Source organism: Macrobrachium nipponense, chromosome 6, assembly GCF_015104395.2.
Source record: "Macrobrachium nipponense isolate FS-2020 chromosome 6, ASM1510439v2, whole genome shotgun sequence".
NCBI classification, from domain to species: domain Eukaryota; kingdom Metazoa; phylum Arthropoda; class Malacostraca; order Decapoda; family Palaemonidae; genus Macrobrachium; species Macrobrachium nipponense.
Window position 1 is genome coordinate 100614289 of NC_061108.1, and position 23253 is coordinate 100637541.

The window sequence follows — 23253 nt, forward strand, 5'->3', positions numbered from 1 at the left end:
GGTGTTCTATGACATCCGTTTTTCCAGGGATCCATCCGTAGTGGAAAAAAACATTCATGATATTTAGTTAAAAGATCAAGAAATCTCTGCTGAATTTCTTCTTCTTGAATGTCTTTATTGATTTTATTTTTTATAGATTGCAAAAGGGATTCATCCGCAACTGATTGAGCGTGATTGATCTCAGCTACGGTAAGAATGCGATGTTTATAAACTTCCACATCCAAGATATGTTGATTTTTGTGAATTACTAAAGTGGTATTCAAATGATTACAGACTTCAATGTTACATTGTTGTTGTGAGCCGACTGTATAAATGGCTTGTGTGACGGATAATCCGTGAGTTTCAGAGTGGTCGAAAGGATTAACATTTCAGATCCCGGCAAAGTTTTCTTTACACGCACTAATATGTTCGAAGTTACGTTTCGGCTCGAGAGTTTGCGTGCAAGCTGATATTACGGGTGAGCGAGAATTCTGTTGGGTCGCAAGGATTATTTCTTGATTCATGAGACAAGTGATTGGTTTTTCAACGTACGTTACTATTCTATTTGTTGTCTCCTTGTTGTCTAAAACTGATTTTAAGGCGTTAGAAGACTTATAGAATTTTCCTTTGATATACACGCCGTGTTTTGCAGGGGCTAAGGTAATGTTTTGAGTGCCCATAGACGGGTATCCTATAATTACAGTGGGATACATATCAATGTTTTGTACAACGATAAAGGTATCGGAAAACGTGCGCTTACCGACCTTGTACTGAACATGAGTTACTCCTACCACATTTAATTCATTATTTCCTATACCCGAGAGTCTTACTCCGGACTTCTCTAAAGGGAAGTTTGAAAACAATAAATGGTGAGTCCGCAAATCCATGACTTGTGTTCTAAATTTACTGCGTGTAAGGTTGGGCGTAACTCATCTTGACTTATAATTGCGTGAATTTGTTGCAAATCTACGGGAACCTGCACTGATTTTTTGGATTCGGCCGTGTGTTTCATAGGAAAATCGATTGCCTCACAATGATCTGGTAAATGATTAAATTGATTATTTGATACAAAAGATGTTCATATGAATGACCCAACATCGTCCTCACCCTCCCTGGAGCAGACTACATGGTATTTGCTTTGTTTTGCACACTCGGAAAATTCGCTTGACCTTGCGAGTTCTGGCTAGACGGCCCAGGAACAGAGTTACTTGAAGCACGATTTGTTTGTTTGTGATGTTGAACAGCATTATTGTTTGCCTGCTTCTTTTTAAAGTACTGAGGATTCTTCTTTTTGTTTTCATTGGCAACTGTTTGCGTGTTTCTAGGATTCTGCTGTTGATTCCGCGAGAAGCACCGATTATATGAATGAGTGGAACTGTTATGAATTGAACAAAAACACGTCCGACAGTCTGAAATCATGTGACCTGGTCTTTTACAATTATAACAAATCATCCCTGCAGCTTGATTATTATTGACCACGTTTACTTGTTGTGGCTTATTCTCATTTTTTGCAAAAACTTGAGTAAGCAAGGGATCAAGGTCAGTACATTTAGACGTGTTTTTTGATCTGTTTATACACATCTAGTTCCATACTGTTGGGCTGTAGCTTTTTGTCAAAACACCGCACTAAAGCTTCAGGCAACATGACTGTCATACACGTCTGATAAATCAACCGTATGAAACCTTTTACAGCGATATTGGATCTTGTAACCCACGCGGAGTTACTTAAATTAACTTGATATTCATTTAACTGGTCGGCAATTACTGCCGCCGTTCTACAAGATTAAGCTAAGACATAGAGGCTTGGTTTAGGATGTTCCTTAAAGCCAGCACTACGTCTAAAGCCTCTTCACCGCCATATACAGCACGTAACCTAACTTTGAAATCGTCCCATGTAACCGCCTCTTGGAAAGAGACTCCTCTAAGATATGCACTTGCGTCTCCTTAAGCAAAGTCTATGAAGCTTTTGGCTTCCTGTAAATGTACAGATGGGTCTGTGATGCATTTTGCATTTAAATGAGCATCTACAGATGAGATCCATAACTCAACGTTTTGAGGCAGGAACCCATTGACCCGACCTTGAAAAGGGACTATTGCTGACCTCGCACTGATGAGAGTGACCACGGGATTAGGGTTACCCGGTGCGGAAGAACCAGCCACAGTAGTTGCCATGTTAACTTTTACTTTTTTCTTATCACTACGATTCCTTACAATCCTATCAAAGTATCTATAAGAGTACACACGACCACTGCGTAAACGCATATGCAATATAAAATAAAAACACACACGACCACTGCATAAACGCATATGCAATATAAAATAAAAATGTGTTGCAAATAATAGGAAAATCCCCTAAAATGATAATATTAATACAGATAATGTGATAAAGATATTTTCCAGAGAACTCCTGGAAGAAAAAGCGATTAGCAACAACGAGAAAAAAAAAGAATCTGCGGGCGAGAACTCGTAGTTGAAGATTGATTCCTGTAATGAATGAAGATTAAGATTGCGGATAACTCACCCCAGGAATACTGGACGATCGACTCGTGATGTAAAACACTTCACTGAAAAAACCTGAATGGATAAAGAATGTACTTAGCTTTGGTATATATGCGGAAAGAATGTTGACGTTCCGATGACGTCACAGCCTCTCTCTCTTTCTCTCGCGTCGTAGGAAGACCGTCGATGTCGTGATGATGTCACAGCCTCTCTCTCTCTCTCTCGCGTTGCTTCCTCTTGACCTAATCTCTTCGTCCTTGCTTGTGATCGCTCGTTGTTTTCTTGATGGTTGCTTCTCTTCCCGTTGATGGTCCGATGCTGCTTCACGTCCGGTTTGATTCTTGGAGATATGTGATGAAAGTCGTTCACTTAAACGTCGATGTTGATGCTCGAATTCGTCTCGATGAAGGACATATCTTCGTATTCATAGGATGTTTACAGTTGCATGTTGATTGAAGATCCCGTTTCCTCAGGTTATTACTGATTTATAGCTGGTATTCGATGACACATTTCTTCGGCAGACGTATATGGTTCTTTTGTAATTGTAGATTTAAGCTGCCACCATACAGGGGCATCGCGTTGATAGCGGAACATTAGCTATCTCAGCGATTGATTATAATTAGAACAAAATGAATACGTAGCCTGCCGGCTTGGAAGTCGTGAGTTTCCGCTGCGGGTTAACAGGTCAACCGCTTCCCATGGAAGGTGTTGTGATCAGTTGACAAGATACATAAAATGATTAGACATGCAAACGCAAACCAGGCTACTGCAAGCATTGCACAGCGTCGTCCAGTTTTTACGTCTTGTTGTCTTGTGTGTGGTTACGTAGGGCGCTCCTAATTCGCCAATAACCCCTTAGGTCGTGGGTTTATTTACAGATATGGAATTTATCTGTATATTATAATGTAATTATTACAGTAGTTACTGGCGTGGGCTGTGTATCAGCTCTCTCTAACAGGAGGATTTTGTGAAGGAGGGATCTAAATGACAAGAGGCCCGTGGTAGTGGTTTCACTCGCCCCAGAAACCATACTGACACCCTCTTTATATAGGGTGAGCGAGTCAGAATACTCTGACATCCCATTTTAGTTTTTCTCTGGTAATGTTAGTAATATTTACCTTAGAAATATGAACTAAAAGGATATTACACGAAGCGACACTGGGTGAGCCCAGAAAAAACTTTATTCTTAATGGCTATGGCCTCAGGCGCCAGAATATCTGAACTTTCAGCTCTCTCAAGAAATCCAGACCACATAGATTTTCTCCCGTCAGGGGAAGTACTACTATCCCCAGACCGGAGCTTCTTGGCTAAGAATGAGGACCCACAGAATAGATGGACTCCATGGAAAATCATTCCTTTATCTCAGGACACATCATTATGCCCTGTCACTACCCTTAAATCCTTTTTAGCCAGAACCTCCGCAACATCGTCAGGTCCTCTTTTTATTAGAGAAAAGGGTGGCACAATCTCTCTTAAAGGTATTAGACAGCAAATACTCTACTTTATTAAACAAGCCAACCCGGATTCCATCCCACATGTCCATGACATCCGGGCGGTGGCTACTTCCATTAATTATTTTCAAAATATGAATTTTTAGGATCTGAAGAAATATACAGGTTGGAAATCCCCAGTAGTTTTTAAGCGCCACTATTTGAAAAATTTAGAAGCCCTTAAATTCCCAGCAATTGCTGCAGGGAGCATAGTCTCCCCTGAATAATAAATCCTATCAACCTCCTTTTACCCCTTTCTCCTCCCTGATACACTCATTTCTACCTGCCTCGCTCGTACTCTCCACTATACCTCTCTCCTCTGGGTAGAGAGGACCTGGGCGCCATTCTGCCACCAAATCTTGTACATAAAATATCGGGTTTCGGATTGTTTTTATAGACCGGACGGTACATATTCTGAAATGTGATAAATTCTTTACAGAATACCCTGTCAGTTTTTTGTTAGCTTCAAGTTATTACTAATTCTAAGTCATAAGTTTAAGTCTTAGCATAAGTAGTAATTAAGTAAGCTTAAGTTTAATTAGATATATTGTAATATGTCAACTTAGTAAATTTAAGTTAAAATGAACCTCAGGCTTCATTAACTCCTCCTTATAAGATTACTTGGTATCTAGTTGACTTGGATGGGCATTCTCTGGTAACTTTTCACCAGCGAACACAGGTCGATGTCGCCCGGTGAACCCAGCCCTTCTAATTTACTTCCCTACCCTTACACCAATCCAAGCCAAAATGTCTAAAAAATTCAGGATTGCAGATGGCGCTCGGGTCGGATAGTAGTAGTAGTAGCGAGAGAGAGGGGGAAGTAGTAGCCGTTGGGTCGGCTCTCCCCGTGAGAGGGATTTTGGAAAGGAAACCTCTAATTGGCAGGAGACCTGTGAATAGTGGCTTCCACTCGCCTTGTACTTTATACCCGATACCCTTAGGGTGCTCGCGCGAGGGTAGTAACCTCAGCATACCATGCTAGCTTTTTTCTCTGATATATTTAGAACCTATTTATACTAGAAAAGTGGATAGCAGGATCCTTTCCACCGGGCAACACAGGTCTCTCCCCAGAAATAGATTTTTCCTTCGTCAAAATCCCTTATATATATATGTGTATATATATATATATTATACAGTAGTACCTCGAGATACGAAAGGCTCAACTTACGAAAAACTCGAGATACGAAAGCCAATACGAAAAATTTAAAGGCTCTACGTACGGAAAGTTTTCAAGATATGAAAGGTCTCTGAAAGTCCGAGATTCGCCCGAACCACCGATAACAATTTTGAAACTCGCGGCAGCCGCCAACTTAGTAGACTCACCACCATCCTGCCTGCTCTCCCCATTGGTTTCCTGATGCTAGTCACCGCCATGAGATCCTTCTCTCCTATTGGACAGCATCCCTCCCATCATGCATCTATGTTACGTATACGTGGTGGTGTTGCCTACCTCGTTCCACTTCGGCACCCAGCATCGTTATCGTACGCACGGCGTATTCGTTTCGGGTCTAACGATTTCGTTTAGTAACGTAAATTCGTAAGTGATTTCGTTGCAGTATACGTACTTTATCGTGTTGTGCGAAAACTTTATTGTACTTATGCGTAAATTACGTACAAGATAACGTAGTCATGGGTCCCAAGAAAGTTGAAATTCAGGGAAAGAAGCGAATGCCCTCTTTGGAGACAAAGATGGAGATCATCAAGAAGTATGAAGCTGGTATGCGATTGAGTGTGGTCTCCAAGGAATACGGCCGAAATCCGTCGACAATAGGCACCATCCTTAAACAGAAGGATGCCATCAAAGCAGCTACACCGTCCAAGGGCATCACTATTTTGTCCAGCAAGAGGACCCACGTGCACGACGAGATGGAACGGCTGCTTCTTGTCTGGATAAAAGACAAAGAAATCGCTGGCGATACGGTAACGGAGACGGCAATCTCCCACAAGGCCAGCGCTATTTTCGGCGATTTGATTGCGCAGGTGGAAGACGACGGAGGGGAAGGGACATCAACGCACACCCCAGAGTTCAAGGCTTTGCATGGCTGGTTCGAGAAATTTCGTAAATGAACTGCCATCCATTCAGTTGTGCGGCATGGGGAGGCTGCCAGCTCGGACACGAAAGCGGCCGAAGCATTTAGAAAGACTTTCTGACGAGATGATGACCAAGGAAGGCTACAGTTCTCAGCAAGTTTTCAACTGTGATGAGACTGGCCTTTTTGGAAAGAGCACTTCGACATCGTCATTTGCATCCGACTCATCGACCAAGCTTGGCAGGAGGTTTCGAGGCGAACCTTGAATTCCTTGTGGAGGAAACTCTGGCCTGATGCCGTATCCGCCCGAGACTTCGAGGGATTCGATGTGGGTGAAGCTGGTGCTGCAGAGTCAGAAACCGTTGACGATCCCGAAACTGTTTCCCAACCAGATCTTGACAAGATCGTTGCACTCGGCAAGTCCATTGGGCTGGTCGTCGACGAGGACGACATCAACGACCTACTCGAGGAGCACTAAGAGGAGCTTACGACTGATGACCTGAAGGAGTTGGAGGCCATGCAACATGTCGTTCAAGAGGAGTTCTCTAGCAGCGGCGAGGAAGAGGAGGAGGACCCTATGACAACGGCAGAAATTAAGGATGCTCTAGCCGCTTTTCATAAAGTGCAATCGTTTATAGAAAGACACCCCGAAAAGGCTCACACAGGTCGTATGCTTGCGCAGTTCGATGACGTTTGCCTGAGTCGTTTCAGGAACATTGTGAAAAGTAGGCAGAAGCAATCTTCCTTGGATTGTTATTTTTTAAAGAGGCCTTTAGCGATTAGCAGGAGTAAGCAAAAAAGGAAGAACAAGCTGATAAAAACAAAGTTGAAGCAAAAAGGAAGAAAAGCGAAGCGATGAAAAAACAGAAAGTTGAAAGCAAAAAGGAAGAACCAAGTGATAAACAGGAAAGTTGGAAGTGGTGATGAAGTTGAAATTTCTAAAAAAAAAAAAAAAAAAAAAAAAAAAAAAAAAAAAAAAAAAAAAAAAAAAAAAAAAAAAAAAAAAAAAAAAAAAAAAAAAAAAAAAAAAAAAAAAAAACCTACCTAAAAGTAAAAGTAAAAAAATAAGTTAAATATCAAAAAAAAAAAAAAAATTGTTTAATTATAGTTTTTTGTAAAGTTAAGTGTTACAGTTTTGTTAATGAGTTTCGTAAATTTTAGTTTATGTATGTTTTCCTTACGTATCTGCCGTTTGTCCTCCTCCTCTTCTGCCGCCACTTTCGGAGATAACCTCACTTGAAAGGTAAGCTTCCACATTTTACGTACAGTATTTCTTGTATACCATGTACACTAATACACTTTATTTACAGGTTAATTTGCATTTTGTTATTAAGTTAGGTATTGAATGTCCAAATTGTATGTAGTATTTCATTGTTTATAGGTCATGAAATTTACTGGGGTGTTTTTGGAGGGCTTGGAACGGATTAGCCATTTTACATGTAAAATGTGGTCCAAGATACGAAAACCTCATGATACAAAGGGCGCCTCAGAACGGATTAATTTTGTATCTCGAGGTACTACTGTGTGTGTATATATATATATATATATATATATATATATATATTTACAATATATTTATATATAGTAAAATTATATTTTTGCAGTATAGTACTATATAATTTACTGTACAGTACATTATAGCATTGTAAATACTGTAAAGTGAAAAAAGCCTAGCTTTAATCCTTTGGGTGTCTAGAGTATGTAAAGATATAATAGTTTATACAGTGTGCAGGTAGCTGTAGTGTTCAAGTTATGATCATTAGTCTTACGATTGTCCAATTTTATGAGAGATCAAATTACAATGGCCTAACTTTATCCATCTTCTAGTTACATAAGTTCAATAACAGCTAAAGAGAATGATGAAAGTAAGGTTTTAACGTTATACTCATTGCGTGAACAAGTACAGCCATGAACAACCAAACAAGAAACAATTTTTTTTTTCTAAGTACAACTGAACTGGATAACATCTGTTTGGCTTGTATTTCAATCATCGTACTACAGTACACTATTACCGTAGTTGTTATAAATGGCGTTATGTATAGAATAGAATGAGATATCTTAATGTAATAACTTTATTTACTATAGATAAAAAATCAATCAGGAAATATACTGTTAAATTTAAACCTAGTTATAACTGAAGCTGAGAAAACTGTTCAAGCTGCTAATGACAATTATCGGCAACAAGGATAAAACTGCAGTAAACGTATGCCATCAAACACAACCGTAGATACGGCAACAAGTATAAAGCTGCAGTAAACGTATGCCATCAAACACAACCGTAAAATTGGGATAAAATCATGTTAATCAAAACTACTGTACTTGAAAGAACACATTTTACTGTTGGTTTCTCGCCGATATAAGATAAATAACGTAAATTTCGTATTACGATGATATAAAGGATTATTGCAAACGGAATCACGTAATTTGTTACGCAATAAACATGCCGCCAAAGTAATCTGTTGACGAAAACAAAAGTAGTTCACATTCACAACGAGACATATTCAATAAATATTTCCACCTAAAAACATGTATAAGGAAAAATAACTTTGTCTCATATAAGTCAAGTATCTAGACATTCGTTTATGCTAACTAGAAGCAAGAGAATTCGCTCAGAATTGCGTTATGGTAAAACAAACTCGTATTCATCGGCTGATTTCAAACCACAACATTGGCCGCTCTGCGGAATACTGGCTTAAATTTGCCGTAGTATTTTATAATACAATAATATGAGAATACATACAATAATCTGGATACAGTGAAATAATGTATAACTTTTTAAAGGATTTATGGAAAAGAGGCATAATTAATAAAATAACTCCATGCATTTTTCGGAACAGTGGCGGACAAGAACGAACATGAAAAAACATCTCCTGACAACGTGGAGCATAGTTACAAAGGCTGCCTTAATTTGTATCTTATTTATGTACAAAAATTAAAATACCTTTACGTAATATATTTTCATACACATTTTAAACATAAAAGCATGAACATTTAAAAAACTGACACATCAATCGCTAAATTTGCTGTCTTTTTAACTCGATATTTTCGGAAGAGCGGCAGACGGCGGCATACAAGAACGAACATGAAAAAACAACGTAGTCGATAACTTGAAGGGCAGTTTTAGAAGCTGCCTTTTTATCATATTTCTGCACAGAAATAAAAATACCCTATTCATAATACATTTTCATACACATTTTAAACATAAAAGCATAAACATTTATAAAATCGACACATCGATCGCTAATTTGCACTTTTTTTAAATCGATATTTTCGGAAGAGCGGCGGCTCACAAGAAAGAACATGAAAAAAACATCGTATTTGATCATGTGAAGGGCAGCTAGAAATAAAAATACCTTACAAGTAATACATTTTCATACATATTTTAAACAAAAGCATGAACATTTATAAATCGACACATCCATAGCTAAATTTGCACTTATGTAGCTCGATATTTTTAGCATAGAACAGCGTCAGAGGCATATATTTTATTCTAATACCTACATAATAACTCTCCATAAAATTTGTTAATATAATTTGCATAACATTTATGGTCTGAACGGCATTTCTACAAATGTATGAACTCGTTAGACAACGGCGCTCGCGGCGCTGTTAACTGAAAATTGTGCCGTAAAAGTACCTTTAAAATGCTTTATTTTTTTAATGAATATTTTTGACGACAGCCGTAAAACCGATTCTCCGTTGAGTGATAGTTTATATATTATATATATATATATATAATATATATATAGATATATATATATATATATATATATATATATATATATACAGTGTTCCCCTGTATTCGCTGGACACCACGCGAATAGCTTCAACCCCGCGAATAGTTGGAGAACTCCCTCTAAAAAATACCTATAGCTGCCTATCTTGAAGTTCAAATAACAATGTTCTTACCTAAAAGCATTATCCTACATCAAATGTATAACCATTGAATTGGTATTATAATATTCATTTTAAAGTCATCTTAAACCTTTTTACCATTAGAAATATATAAACAGCCAATAGCAGAGAGAGAGAGCGAGAGAGAGAGAGAGAGAAATCACGAGAGAGAGAGAGAGAGAGAGAGAGATGAGAGAGAGTAGAATTAACTCCTTACGATTTCAATAGATTGATGAACGTCTGTAGGCAACACTTTTTTTCCCCTCCCCATAAATACATAATTTCTCCGGAAGGAAGAGAGAAAGAGAGGACTGTTGCAAATTTATGTTTGTCTGTCTATCATTCTTTTGCTGAGAGCGAGAGAGGATAAAAAGAAGGTAAGAAATAGAAACACCAAATGTATACCTTATGTAACATCCTGCATCAAATTTACCTTAAATTATTATCATATTACTGTATTAATCTTAGAGATTATATTAATGTAATTTCAAAGTAATCCTAAACATTAGTACCCTTAAAGGTATATACTTACATACGTACTTATAACACTTGCAGCCAAGAGAGACAGAGTTACCACTATGGACAAGTTATCGTGGAGAGAGAGAGGAGAGGAGAGAGAGAGATAGAGAGAGAGAGAGTAGGAGAGAGAGAGACGACGAGAGAGAGAGAGAGAGAGTGTCCTTACAGTATTTAAAAGAGGGAAAAGATGGAAATGAATGATTATTGTATTTAAATACTCACATAGTGAATTGTTTTGTACTTACCGTATAGTTATAGGTTATTATTGGAAAATATTAATGATTAACTATTACATTACATGTCCATGAAAATGGTCTCATCTCAGTAAGAGAGAGAGAGAGAGAGAGGAGAGAGAGAGAGAGAGACGAGAGAGAGAGATTGAGATTAAAAACCATTTTAAATTCGTTGACCATTGTATGGCATTGTTACTTTCCCAGCTCTGAGCGTCACTGGAGTTATGAGAAGGTAGGGAAATTGATACAGAAAAAGACGAAGGGAAAAATTTTCATTTGAAATTAGTTATTGTATTATTACTACTACTATTATTATTATTATTTGAAAATATAATAAACACATGCATTTACCATAAAAATTCTCTCATCTCAGTAAGAAAGAGGAGTTATCCTTACAAGTGAAATGGAAAGGTCATTTTCATCTCTTTAAAATACTACCATTATGAATTTTGTAATTACAGTTTTATTATTATTATTATTATTATTATTATTATTATTATTATTATTATTATTATTATTAAATAACTGAAATTATCAATAAACATTTTACATACTAGTACCATAAAAATGCTTCCAGCAAAAGAGAGGGAGGGAGTTACCAATATGACACTTTATTATCTTGTGTGGCAAAAGAGAGAGAGAGAGAGAGAGTTAACCTTAATTAAAAGTGACATGGATAGATTAGTATTGTATTTCTTTAAAATACTATCACATAATATGAATTTTGTAATTACAGTAATCTGGATTCTCAGTAAATGAGAGAGAGAGAGAGAGAGGAGAGAGAGAGAGAGAGAGAGAGAGAGAGAGAGAGGGAAATTTCATGAGCACTTGGTGGCAACAACACAAAACAGCTCCTCCCCTCCTGTCAAATAACTTGATATATCTGACAGTTTTAGTACCTGGAATTAGAGAAAGAAGACTGGGATTTCCTTCATTCTTCCATAATTTTTTAAATTTATAAACTAAAATCTTACTAATTCACTATGGTATTTTCTTTAATGAATTGAGATTATTGTATAAATTAATATTAACATTTGAAAATAGTAAATCATTTATGTCATACAAAAAAACATACATCTTTGTAGTAGACAGAGAGAGAGAGAGAGAGAGAGAGAGAGAGAGAGAATTATTATTTTTATTATGTGATATCATTTAAACTTATTAAACTTACTAATACAGTATCACTCAAAATTAATATTTGAAAATTAGTAAATCATTTATGTATCATAAAAATGTATTTAGTCATGAAAATAAACATCAAAATACACTTAATTAGTTATTATTTTCGTCGGAAAATCCGCGAATGGGCGAATCCCCCGCAAATAATGGGTAGATATGGTCCGAGAGAGAATCCGCGAATCAGTGTATATAATATATATATATATATATATAATATTATATATATATATATATATATATATATATATATATATATATATATTATATATATATATATATAGATATATATATATATATATATATATATATATATATATATATATATATATATATATATATATATATTATATATATTATATATATATATATATATATATATATATATATATATATATATATATATATATATATATATATATATATATATATAGCAATCTGCATCTGCATACAGGTAGTCCTCAGTTATCGGTAGGGGTTCCATTCCTGGGGGTGTGCCAATAAGTGAAAACTGCCATTAACTGAAACTCGGGGATTTATGGTGCTGATAACTGGTTATCGGCGCCATGAGCACCCTTATGGCACTGATAACCGTAACTCGTCCTGTTATGGCGCCATAAATTGCCAGTGTTATGGGGCTAGACAAGTGCTATAAAACTGTATCGCTGATAACCAAGTCTGCCGATAACTGGGGACTGCCTGTACATACATACATATAAGGCAGTCCCCAGTTATCGGCAGGGGTTCTGTTCCGACGGCTTGATGATAAGCGAAAATCTCCGATAACTGAAAATCTCTGTGCTTTATCGGCAGCAATAAGTGGATGTTGGCTCTGAGCTCACCAACTTGGTGCTGCCCAGGAAAACTGAATGACAGCTGATAAAGTCTCTCTCTCTCTCTCTCTCTCTCTCTCTCTCTCTCTCTCTCTCTCTCTCTCTCCTGTTAAGATAATTGCTTCATTTACATTGCCCAGCATTTTTGACATTTTATATGTGACCTCATCTCACCGCCCCCTCCCCATTCCTATTGGGGCTAAACTTGGACTTGAAGGGCATCAGGAGTTTCTCTATTCATCCCAGTAACCTCAAAAACTATGGATTAGACATTAACATCCATAATTTTTTAAATTTTATTTTTCACCTCTTCTCACCCTTCCTTCCTATCAGGGCTGAACTTTGATTTAAAGGGCATCGGGAATGTCACTATTCATCTCAACAACCTAAAAAACTATGGCTCAGACACTAATACCTGTAGTTTTTGTACATGAACTTTCCTGTCAGATATATACTTAGCTATAGTCTCCGACGTTCCCGACAGAATTTCAAATCTCGCGGCACACGCGACAGGTAGGTCAGGTGGTCTACCTTACCCGCCGCTGGGTGGCGGGTGTACGAACCAATCCCCCTCTCCTGTCAGATTTTCTCTGTCGGCCGGAACGATAACAACTGGTGTCGTTTCCTTTCGATAGATTTTTCAATTCTCGCTTGCCTGGAGATTGATTTGGACCTTTTTTGGTGACGTATTCGCTCTGTTTGGCTTGGCATACACTGTTTGTGGACCGTTTTTTACTTTGCGCTGGATTTTTCTTGTAGAATGTCTGATTTAGATTCTGTTCCCAAAACTCCGGTTTTGTTTAGAGTATGTTTGACTGATGAATGTAAGGTGAGGTTGCCGAAGGCTTCGGTTGACCCTCACACTATCTGTGTGAAATGTAGGGGGAATGAGTGTACTTTTAGTAACCCTTGTCAAGAATGCAAGGTTTTGAAAGAGGATGAATACAAGGCTCTTTCTTCTTATATTAGAAAGCTTGAAAGAGATAGGGTGCATAAGGCTTCCTGTAGGAGTTCGAGCAGGTCGAGAGTGAGTGAAAACGAAACTAACATTAATGTAGTTTTAGCACCTTCCTCCCAGGTCTCAGCCCCTGCTTCCCACGCCGAAGCCGTAGATTCGTCTTCAGAGGCGGCGGCCTCAAAGGCTTCCTTGCATTCTAAGGAAGACAAGACTCTTCGACTTGATCAAGGTAATAGTGTCAGTGATGGTGATAAGTGCAGTGTCCCCAGTGATGTGGAGGGTGCGTCTGACTGGCTCCTTAGTGCCTCCAGGCCTAGACCTCTTCCAGACTCCCAGTTCAAGTGGAGGAGGAAAGTCGAAAGCCGCAGGAAGGCTAGGGAGAGCCCCCACCGGTCAGGCGTCCCCTCAGCAGATCCTGAAGTTCGCTCCCAGGCTGCCTTGGAACGTAAGAAGAAGGAGATCCTTCGCCAGTGTTTCTCTTCATCTTCTTCGCCTTCTCCGAAACGCGGTTGGAACTCTAAGGAGGCGTCACACCCGTTGAAGAGGGCTTCGGAGGCTCCCTTCAGTACTTAAGCGTCCAGCCCAGAAGACTTTTCTGAAGAAGCTTCCTTGCAAGCGAAGAAACCCAGGAGATCCTGTGATCGCCCTTCGTCTCCCGCTCCCCGCTCTGAGTTTGCTTTGGAGGAAGATCCTGTTGATTCACCGACTCGAGTGCTGGCGGGTCTCCAGGCTCAGATCTCGGCCCTGGCAGACTCCTTAGCATCGAGATCCCGTAGAAGGAAGGATGTGTCTCTCCCTATCAAGAGATCTAGGCGGTTTTCGTCGAAGGAACTCTCTCCTCGTAGTCTGCGATCTCCTTCTTTTGGGGAAGCTTCAGCGGAACGTAGGAATTCACGAGAGTGGCACCACTCCCCTGGCTCTCTCTCAGAGGCGTCAAGGCGCCAATCGTCGGACAGGCGCTCTTTGGATTACGAAGGTTTTTCTCCAGATCAGATTCCTGCCTCCGGTAGACGCTCCGCCCCGTCTCTTCCGCCTTCCTCTAGAGTACGTTCAAGAGAAGAGAGGCGCTCGGGTCAAAGAAGGCTCATATCGTCGTCTCCGTCTCGTCGTTCCTCTCCTCGTCTTCTCCGAATGCCCTTCTGAGATTAGGCGCGCTTCTCCTTCCGACTATCATCGTACTTCTGACCCCGTGACTAGTAGGCGCTATTCTCATGGATGTCGCTCCTCGCCTGTAAGACCTCAAGAGTCTAGTAGGAGCCCTGCGCCTGGTAGGCGTCCTTCTCTTGGTAGCTGTTCTCCTGTGGAGAGGCACCTTGAACCTCGACTGCTTCGTTCTCCTAGTAGGCGCTCATCGATCTCGAGGCTCCCTACTCCTGACCGTTCCCCTCTTGCTAGGAGTCAAGAACGTCTCAAGCGCCCTGCTTCTGTTAGGCGCTCGGAGCCTTACGGCCGTTCTCCGCTTGGTAAGGACCAAGAGCCTCTTGAACGCCCTTCTCCGGTTAGGCGCTCGGAGCATAGCAGCCGCTCTCCGCTTCGTAGGCACCAAGAGCCTCTCAAGCGCCCTGCTCCTGACAGGCGCTCGGCGCATAGCAGCGTTTCTCCGCTTGGTAGGCGCCAGGATCCCCTCAAGCGCCCTGTTCCTGATAGGCGCTCGGCGCCTAGCAGCCGCTCTCCTCACGATAGGCGCGAGGATTCTGGTAGGCTCTCTCCCTCTCGTAAGCGCCCTGTTGATAGACGTGGTCTTTCAAGGGACGGGAGTCCAACCTCTTCTGCAGTCAAGATTTCGTCTTCTTCGAGGAAGGAGTGCGGGTTTAGACAGGAATTTTCGGAAAGGCGCCCTTCAGTTTCGACTCGTTGCTCTCCTGTATGCCGCTCTCCTGTGGATTCAACTCCTCCTTCGAGACAATTGTCTCCAACCTCGCACTATTCCCCCGCAAGGAACTCCTCTAAGGATCCTCCTCGCTCTCCTCTTCAAGAAGGCCAGGAAGGGTCTGACGAAGAAACGAGTACATCGGCAGCAGTTTCTTCTTACAAGAAGCTCACAGAGCTTCTTCTTCAGGAGTTCGGGGAGTCCCTGAGCCCTACTGCCCCTCCTTCTCCGCACTCGTTGTTCTCCACGGCGAAGGCAACGAAAGGGTCATCGTGTGTGAGGATGAAACCGACCCTCTCAATGAAGAAAGCGCTCAAGAGTTTCGGATCCTGGATGAGCACCAAAGAGGAAGCGGGGAAAACTATGTTCGCCTTCCCTCCGTCGAAGCTTTCCGGACGGACCGGATTTTGGTATGAGACAGGAGAACCCTTGGGGCTGGGCCTCCCGTCCTCAGCCGATGCAGACTTTTCGGCCCTGGTAGACGCCACTAGAAGGTCAGCGCTGAGCTCGGCCAAAACAACGTGGGCCATGAATGAGATGGATCACATTCTGAAGGGCATTTTCACAGTGTAGGAGGTGTTCAACTTTCTCGATTGGTCTCTCGGAGTCCTAGCCAAGAAGACACAAGGACCAGAGTCTTTTTCTCCGGAGAACTTGAATTGTGTGTTATCCTGTATGGATAAATCTGGGAGGGATGGAGCCAGCGAAATCGCTTCACTGTTTGGGGCGGTTGCTTGAAGAAAAGATCAGTCTTTTGCTCCTTTTTGACAAAGTCTGTCTCCCACGCACAGAGATCGTCTTTACTGTTTTCTCCTCTCTCCGCGCAGCTGTTTCCTAAACATCTCATTCAGGATATTTCGAAGGCTCTCTCTGCCAAGGTTACGCAGGACCTTCTAGCCCAGTCTGCAAGGAAGCCTCGTCCTGCCTTCCCGACTAAGACGAAGAAAGTGAAGTCGACCTCTCAGGAACCCTTTCGAGGGGCTTCTACCTCAAGATCCACCTCGTTCAGAGGTCGCAAACCGAATAGAAGAGGGAAGACTTTTGCGAAGTCAATCAAACCTCCCAAGTAAGACTAGTCCTTCAGACAACAGTAGGCGCTAGGCTTTTACAGTTTGCAGAAGTCTGGGCCCAGAAAGGCGCAGATTCTTGGACCCTTTCAATCGTGAAGAAGGGGTACCTCATCCCGTTCACTGCGAGGCCTCCCTTGACGACTACCCCGAGGGAGTTGACGGCCAGATACAGGGACCCCATCATGAATCAGGCCCTCCAACTAGCAGTAGATCAGATGCTGGAAAAGGAGGCGATCGAACTAGTGGCAGATCATCATTCAGCACGGCTTTACAAAAACCGCCTTTTCCTAGTTCCGAAATCCTCAGGGGGATGGAGACCGGTGTTGGACGTAAGCGCCCTGAACTTCTTCGTAGAAAAGAAGAAGTTCACGATGGAGACCACTGCTTCGGTGCTAGCAGCACTCTGTCCAGGGGACTGGATGGTGTCCTTGGACTTGCAGGACGCTTACTTCCACGTACCAATCCATCCTTCCTCGAGGAAGTATCTCAGATTCATGATGGGGGGAAGAATTTTCCAATTCAGGGCCCTGTGCTTTGGCCTCTCGACGGCCCCCCAAGTCTTTACGGCCATCTTGAGAAATGTAGCGCAATGGCTTCATCTCGAAGGGGTGAGGATATCCCTGTACCTCGACGATTGGCTTATAAGGGCCAATTCCAAAGATCGTTGTCTGAAGGACTTAAAGAAAACCCTGGAATTGACGAATTCATTGGGACTCCTGGTCAATCTACAGAAGTCAAATTTAATTCCCGATCAAGAGTGTGTTTATCTGGGGATCCAGATGAACTCTCGGAGTTTTCGGGCTTTTCCGTCTCAGGAAAGGATAGCCCGGGGACTCGAGAAAGTAACAACCTTCTTAGGGAAAGAAGTATGCACAGTGAGGGAGTGGATGAGTCTACTGGGGACGCTCTCCTCACTGGAGCAATTTGTTTCCCTAGGAAGGTTGCACCTGAGACCGCTCCAATTCTTTCTTCATCAGAATTGGAGTCGTCGTTCTCAGGATTTGACGTTCTCCCTGTCCATTTCGCACCAAGTCAAGGAGGAACTAACATGGTGGGCAGATCCCAACAAGTTCTCGCTGGGACTGTCTCTACAATCCCAGATCCCCACCCTGGTGTTGTTCTCCGATGCGTCGGAAACAGGTTGGGGTGCGACTCTGGGAACCAAGGAGGTGTCAGGGACCTGGATGGGGGACCAGGTATCCTGGCACATCAACAGGAAAGAGCTGATGGCCGTGTGGTTGGCTCTGAAAGAGTTCGAGTCCAACGTAAGGGGAGCAATTGTGCGGATAAACTCGGACAACACCACGGCTCTGGCATACATCAGGAAACGGGGGGACGCATTCCTTCTCCCTGTACGAAACAGCAAGAGACCTTCTTCTGTGGCGAAAGAAAAGGAGGATCAAACGCTCACCAGATTCGTACAGGGAGAGAGGAATGTAAGAGCAGATCTCCTCAGCAGGAAAGATCAGGTCCTTCCCACAGAGTGGACTCTGCACCAAGATGTATGCCAGAGCCTTTGGAAGTTGTGGGGCAGGCCGCACTTAAACCTATTTGCCACTTCAAAGAACAAGAGACTGGATCTTTATTGCTCGCCCATCTCGGATCCAGGGGCAATAGGGATAGATGCTCTTCTTCTCGATTGGAAAGGACTCGACATTTACGCGTTTCCCCCTTCAAGATTCTGGGGTTAACTTTAAAAAAGTTCGCTGAGTCAGATTCCACGAGGATGACATTGATCATTCCCTTTTGGCCAGCCCAAGAATGGTTCACAGAGGTGCTGGAATGGTTGGTGGACCTTCCAAGATCGCTTCCTCTAAGGAGCGATCTACTCAGACAGCCCCACTTCGACAGGTACCCCAAAAACCTCCCCGCTCTCAGTCTGACTGGCTTCAGACTGTCCAGAGACTGGTCAGAGCGAAAGGCTTTTCGTCAACAGCTGCTAAGGCAATCGCTAGAGCTAGGAGGTCTTCCACCTTACGAGTGTACCAGTCAAAGTGGGATGTCTTCAGAAGATGGTGCAAGAGAAATAACGTTTCCTCTTCCAGTACCTCTGTGACCCAGATTGCGGATTTCTTTCTATTCCTGAGACAAGAATGCAGTCTAGTCGTTTCAACGATTAAAAGACATCGCAGTATGTTGGCGACTGTCTTTAGACACAGATGCCTCCATTTATCGGAGGATAAGGACCTGCATGACCTTATTAGGTCTTTTGATACAGTGAAGAAACAGTCTCCTAAGACTCCAAACTGGAATTTAGACGTGGTTCTTCAATTCCTTGGGTCTTCTAGATTTGAACCCCCTAGTTCAGCCTCGTTCAAAGACCTGACTAAGAAGACTCTGTTCTTGATTGCTCTAGCTTCCGCCAAGAGGGTGAGTGGGCTTCAAGCGATTGAAGGAAATGTGGGATTTAAGGAGGACTCTGGTTTGCTCTTTCCTCCCTGGGTTTCTTGCGAAGAACAAAAACCCATCAAATCCATGGCCCAGGAACTTCGAGATTCGTGGGTTATCTTCGCTGGTAGGAGAAGAATCCAAGAGAACTCTTTGTCCAGTGAGAATGGTAAAATACTACCTTAGAAGAAAAGAGCAACTGAAGGATAATCAAGAGGTCCTTTGGTGTTCCGTAAAGGACCATACTCGACCCTTATCGAAGAACGCATTGTCCTTCTTCTTAAGAAGTCTCATTAAAGAAGCACACGGTTCTTGTAAGGAAGAACATTTTAAGCTTCTTAAAGTGAAAGCCCACGAAGTAAGAGCCATAGCGACTTCTCTTGCTTTCAACAAGAATATGTCCGTGCGGAACCTGATGGAGACAACTTTCTGGAGATGTCAATCGGTTTTTGCGAACCACTACTTACATGATGTGAGAATCACTTATGAAAAATGCTTCGCCTTGGGCCCGTACGTATCGGCGGATTCGGTGCTGGGGCAGGGAGCTGGAACTCATCCTTTTTAGTTGTATATATTTTTTCCCTTATGTTTTGTGTTTGTTGTTGTTGGTTGTCTTAAAGAGGATGCATGGAGGCATCTCTTTATGTCGTAATACTAACCTGTAGTAGTTTGGTTAGGTGGTCTGATGAGTGTGGCTCCTTGCAGTAGTAGTGGTTAGGACCTGTTAAGCTAGCGGACGAGTTCCCTTTAACAGGATCCGACTTGGATTCTACCACACAAAGGGATCAGATATCCCAGTGGTAGATCCGAGAGTCTTTCAGCAACAGGTCACATCCTAGCTGTAGCTCTCCAGGCAATGCAGACTCAGAGACAGTATCAATGAAGTCTTCTGCCTGAACAGGTAAGAACCAAGGTTTTTATATCCTACAACACCAGTTGTTTCCTTTCTCTCCTTATTAGTTTAGTTGTCTCTTACCCTCCACCAAGGGTGCCAAACAGCTAAGTATATATCTGACAGGAAAGTTCATGTACAAAAATGATATTGTTAAACTACAATAAAGTTTTGTACATACTTACCTGGCAGATATATACTTAGCTATAGTCTCCGACGTTCCCGACAGAATTTCAAATCTCGCGGCACACGCGACAGGTAGGGCAGGTGGTTTACATTACCCGCCGCTGGGTGGCGGGTGTACGAACCAATCCCCCTCTCCTGTCAGATTTTCTCTTCCACCTGTCTCCTGAGGGGAGGCTGGGTGGGCCATTAGACGTATATATCTGCCAGGTAAGTATGTACAAAACTTTATTGTAGTTTAACATTATCATTTTTGGTTATTCTTATATGTCACCACCTTCCCACCCCCCCATCCTTCCTATTGGGTCTGGGCTTAGACTTAAAGGATATCGGGAGTGTCACTGTTCATCTCGTAGAACTTGAAAACTATAAATTAGACACTAATAGCTGTCTTTTTTGGTTATTTTTACATGTCAATCCCTTTCGACCTATTCTGACCACCCTCCCTTCTTATCAGGGTTGAACTTGGACTTTAAGGCTATTGGGAGTGTCACTCACTATTCATCTCAGCAACCTCAGGAACTATGGATTAGACACTAATATCTGTTGTTCTTGGTTGTTTTTACATGTCATACCCTTCCCAACTCCCTTCCTATCAGGGCTGAACTTGGACTTAAAGGGGATCGGGAATGTCAATGGTATTCATCTGAGCAACCTTGAAAACTATAGATTAGACCCTAATTTATGTAGTTTTTGGTTATTTTTATGTCACCACCTTCCACCCCCTCTTCCTAACGCGGCTGAACTTACACTTAAAGGACATTAGGAATATCACTGTTCATCTTAGCGTCCTTAAAAACTGTAAATCAGACGTGAGTATCTTTCGTTTTCTATTATTTTTACATGGCATCCCCTTCCCACCCCTTCTCACAACCTCTTCCTATCGGGGCTGCACTTGGACTTGAGGGACATCAGAAGTGTCACTATTCATCGCAGTGGCCTCAAAAACTATGGACTAAACACTAATATCTGTCACCTTGGGTTATATTTACATGTCATCGCCTTCCAAACCCTTCTTACCCCACTTCCTATTGGGGCTGAACTTGGACTTGAAAGGCATCTGAAATGTTAATATTCATCTCGGTGACCTCAAAGACTATGGATTAGACTTTGGATGCTTGAATTGCAAAAGAGTATTTGTCTAATACAGTGAATACTATGTATTAGTATTTGCATTGTTTGAGTACCTTTACTAGGAATGATAACTTTTGTGAATGGTTTTTATAAGATACTTTACTACTTTCAGAGCAGAGCAGCCCTCTCTTTACTTGCCTACAGCTATTTTTATATGCAAGATTTTGTCAACGCTGCAAACTGTTATGAACACCTGACAGTGCTCTTTCCTGAAATGGAGGATTACCGTTTGTACTATGCACAGTCACTCTATCAGGTAATTTAATCATCTAAAGAATATATAGTTGTTAAGTGCATTTTTTCCTTTGAAAGCTCAATTACTGAATTGCTTAATGAAGTTATTGTAAGTGTTACTGTAGTATATGGCACTCCTTAAATGATTTGCTAGTAACCTAATTTTTTTGAAAAGAAAATGTTCTTGTTCATATGCGGAACAAACCTTCTGTCTTAACAATAGGATATTTTCCAAGCGCCAGCTGGTAACCGGTTAAAACAACAGAGATTGTAAAGCAAGGAATCTGTGATATTTGGCAATGCCTGCATGTACAAGGTGAAAGCTGGTCAGAGACTGTGCATTCAACCTCGTGACACACCAGTCTTTTCCTAACCGTCTTGGGGAGTTGACGCTTACGCTTTGCTCTCCTTCCAAGACGGTTTTTTCTGCCCGTGTTCGGTTTTTTTCAGTATGTTGAGTGTGTGTGTGTTGGTTTGGCTTCCCTCGAGTCTTCACGGCCTCATCAACGCATGTGCCCGGGCATTCTGGGTTTTCCATGCTCTAGGTTTTTGGCGTCATTGGCTACGGATCCATATAAAACTTGCAGTAGGTGCAGAGCTAATTTTTGTACGGTGACAAATCCCTACCTGGAATGTCGTGCCTGGCCTAAGTCGCAGTGGAGGTTGTTTTATAAGAAGATGGAACATCACAGAGTTTCAACTCTTCCCTCTTGAGAGGGGTTTTCTTCATCTCGTCTGGATGATTTGGCTGCTCCCTCTGTCTTGATCACTCTCCCTGATGCTAATTATGGTGTTCCTGTGACTCCTTCCTTCTCTTCCATTGATTCGTCGATGGAAGTATCGGGAGTGCCAGGGTGATTTTGTGTGTAATGTTGTCCCCTCTACCTTAGGTTCCAATTTTCTTCCCGGGAGGGAGGAGGCTGCCTCATCTCATTCCTTTATTTCAGATTCAGAGTCATCCAAAATGGCAGCGGTCTGGGCGTCACTTGAGCTACAGGGTTCACCCTCCTTGGAGGGTTTGTTGTCGCATTTCTTGGAGGCTTGTCCACCCTGGGCCCCACAGCTCTCTTCCGCCTCCCCCTGGACTCCTCTATGTCGACTCTTGCGCGCAGCCATCTTGTGGAACATTGCTTACGGTCCTTGGGTATCACCTTATCACTCTGCTAGTGAGGTTTTTTACTAGCTCGGGTCATAGGGAGGTTGTGACGTCACTCCCAGCACCCTCTCAAGCTGTGACGTTGGTTGAAGCAGCCGCTCATCCTGTTTGTGCTTACTCACTACTATTTATTACCAGTTTCACATCTGATTCATTTAAAAAAGTAATAGCATTGGCTGTCAGTAGTTCAACACATGTATATATGGATCCCCAAGTTTCCATTTGCCAGTATACTCCTTGTGTGGCAGAATCTAGCTGTGAGAGATCATTGGCATCAGGAAGGGTTCACTTTAATTATGACTGATAGGTTTGTATGATAAAGTAATTTTATTGGGCGTAAAGATTAAATTTCTTTCACCATACTGAAGGAACAGGTAAGAGTTCATGGGGTTTAGGATAAGATATCAAATCAATCCCATGGCACCAAATACATCTTGGGTGCTAAAATGGACCCTGGCAAGTTGTACAGACAAATTGTAATTGTATCACCAATTGGATTGTTTATTAAATATGTGTAAAGTTAGAAAAATAAATAAATTTATTGGAAAAAGAAAGTTATGTACAAACTGAACAAAGGGAGATAATGCACTGACCAAGTGCTTCAGAGTTTTCTAGTTTGTACGAACAGTTTTCAAGACACCAAGTGTTGCCTGTGTAAGCTATGCCATGACCATCTTAGCCTCCAGAAATGTCTTTCCTGGTTTTTGTCTTCCAT

The 23253-nt window shown here is 41.8% G+C and overlaps 1 protein-coding gene across 5 annotated transcripts in view; it reads left to right on the forward strand.

The window, feature by feature from the left end:
- Positions 1–23253, forward strand: part of LOC135216729 (intraflagellar transport protein 70A-like) — a 351887-nt gene that overhangs the window by 155866 nt on the left and 172768 nt on the right. For 3 of the 5 annotated variants that reach the window (XM_064252192.1, XM_064252191.1, XM_064252190.1), the window contains one exon: positions 21261–21404. The exons of the other annotated variants lie outside the window; for them this stretch is intronic. In XM_064252192.1, coding sequence (XP_064108262.1) covers positions 21261–21404 — 144 coding nt within the window. The remainder of the gene's footprint in view (positions 1–21260; positions 21405–23253) is intronic. 5 annotated transcript variants of the gene reach the window in all.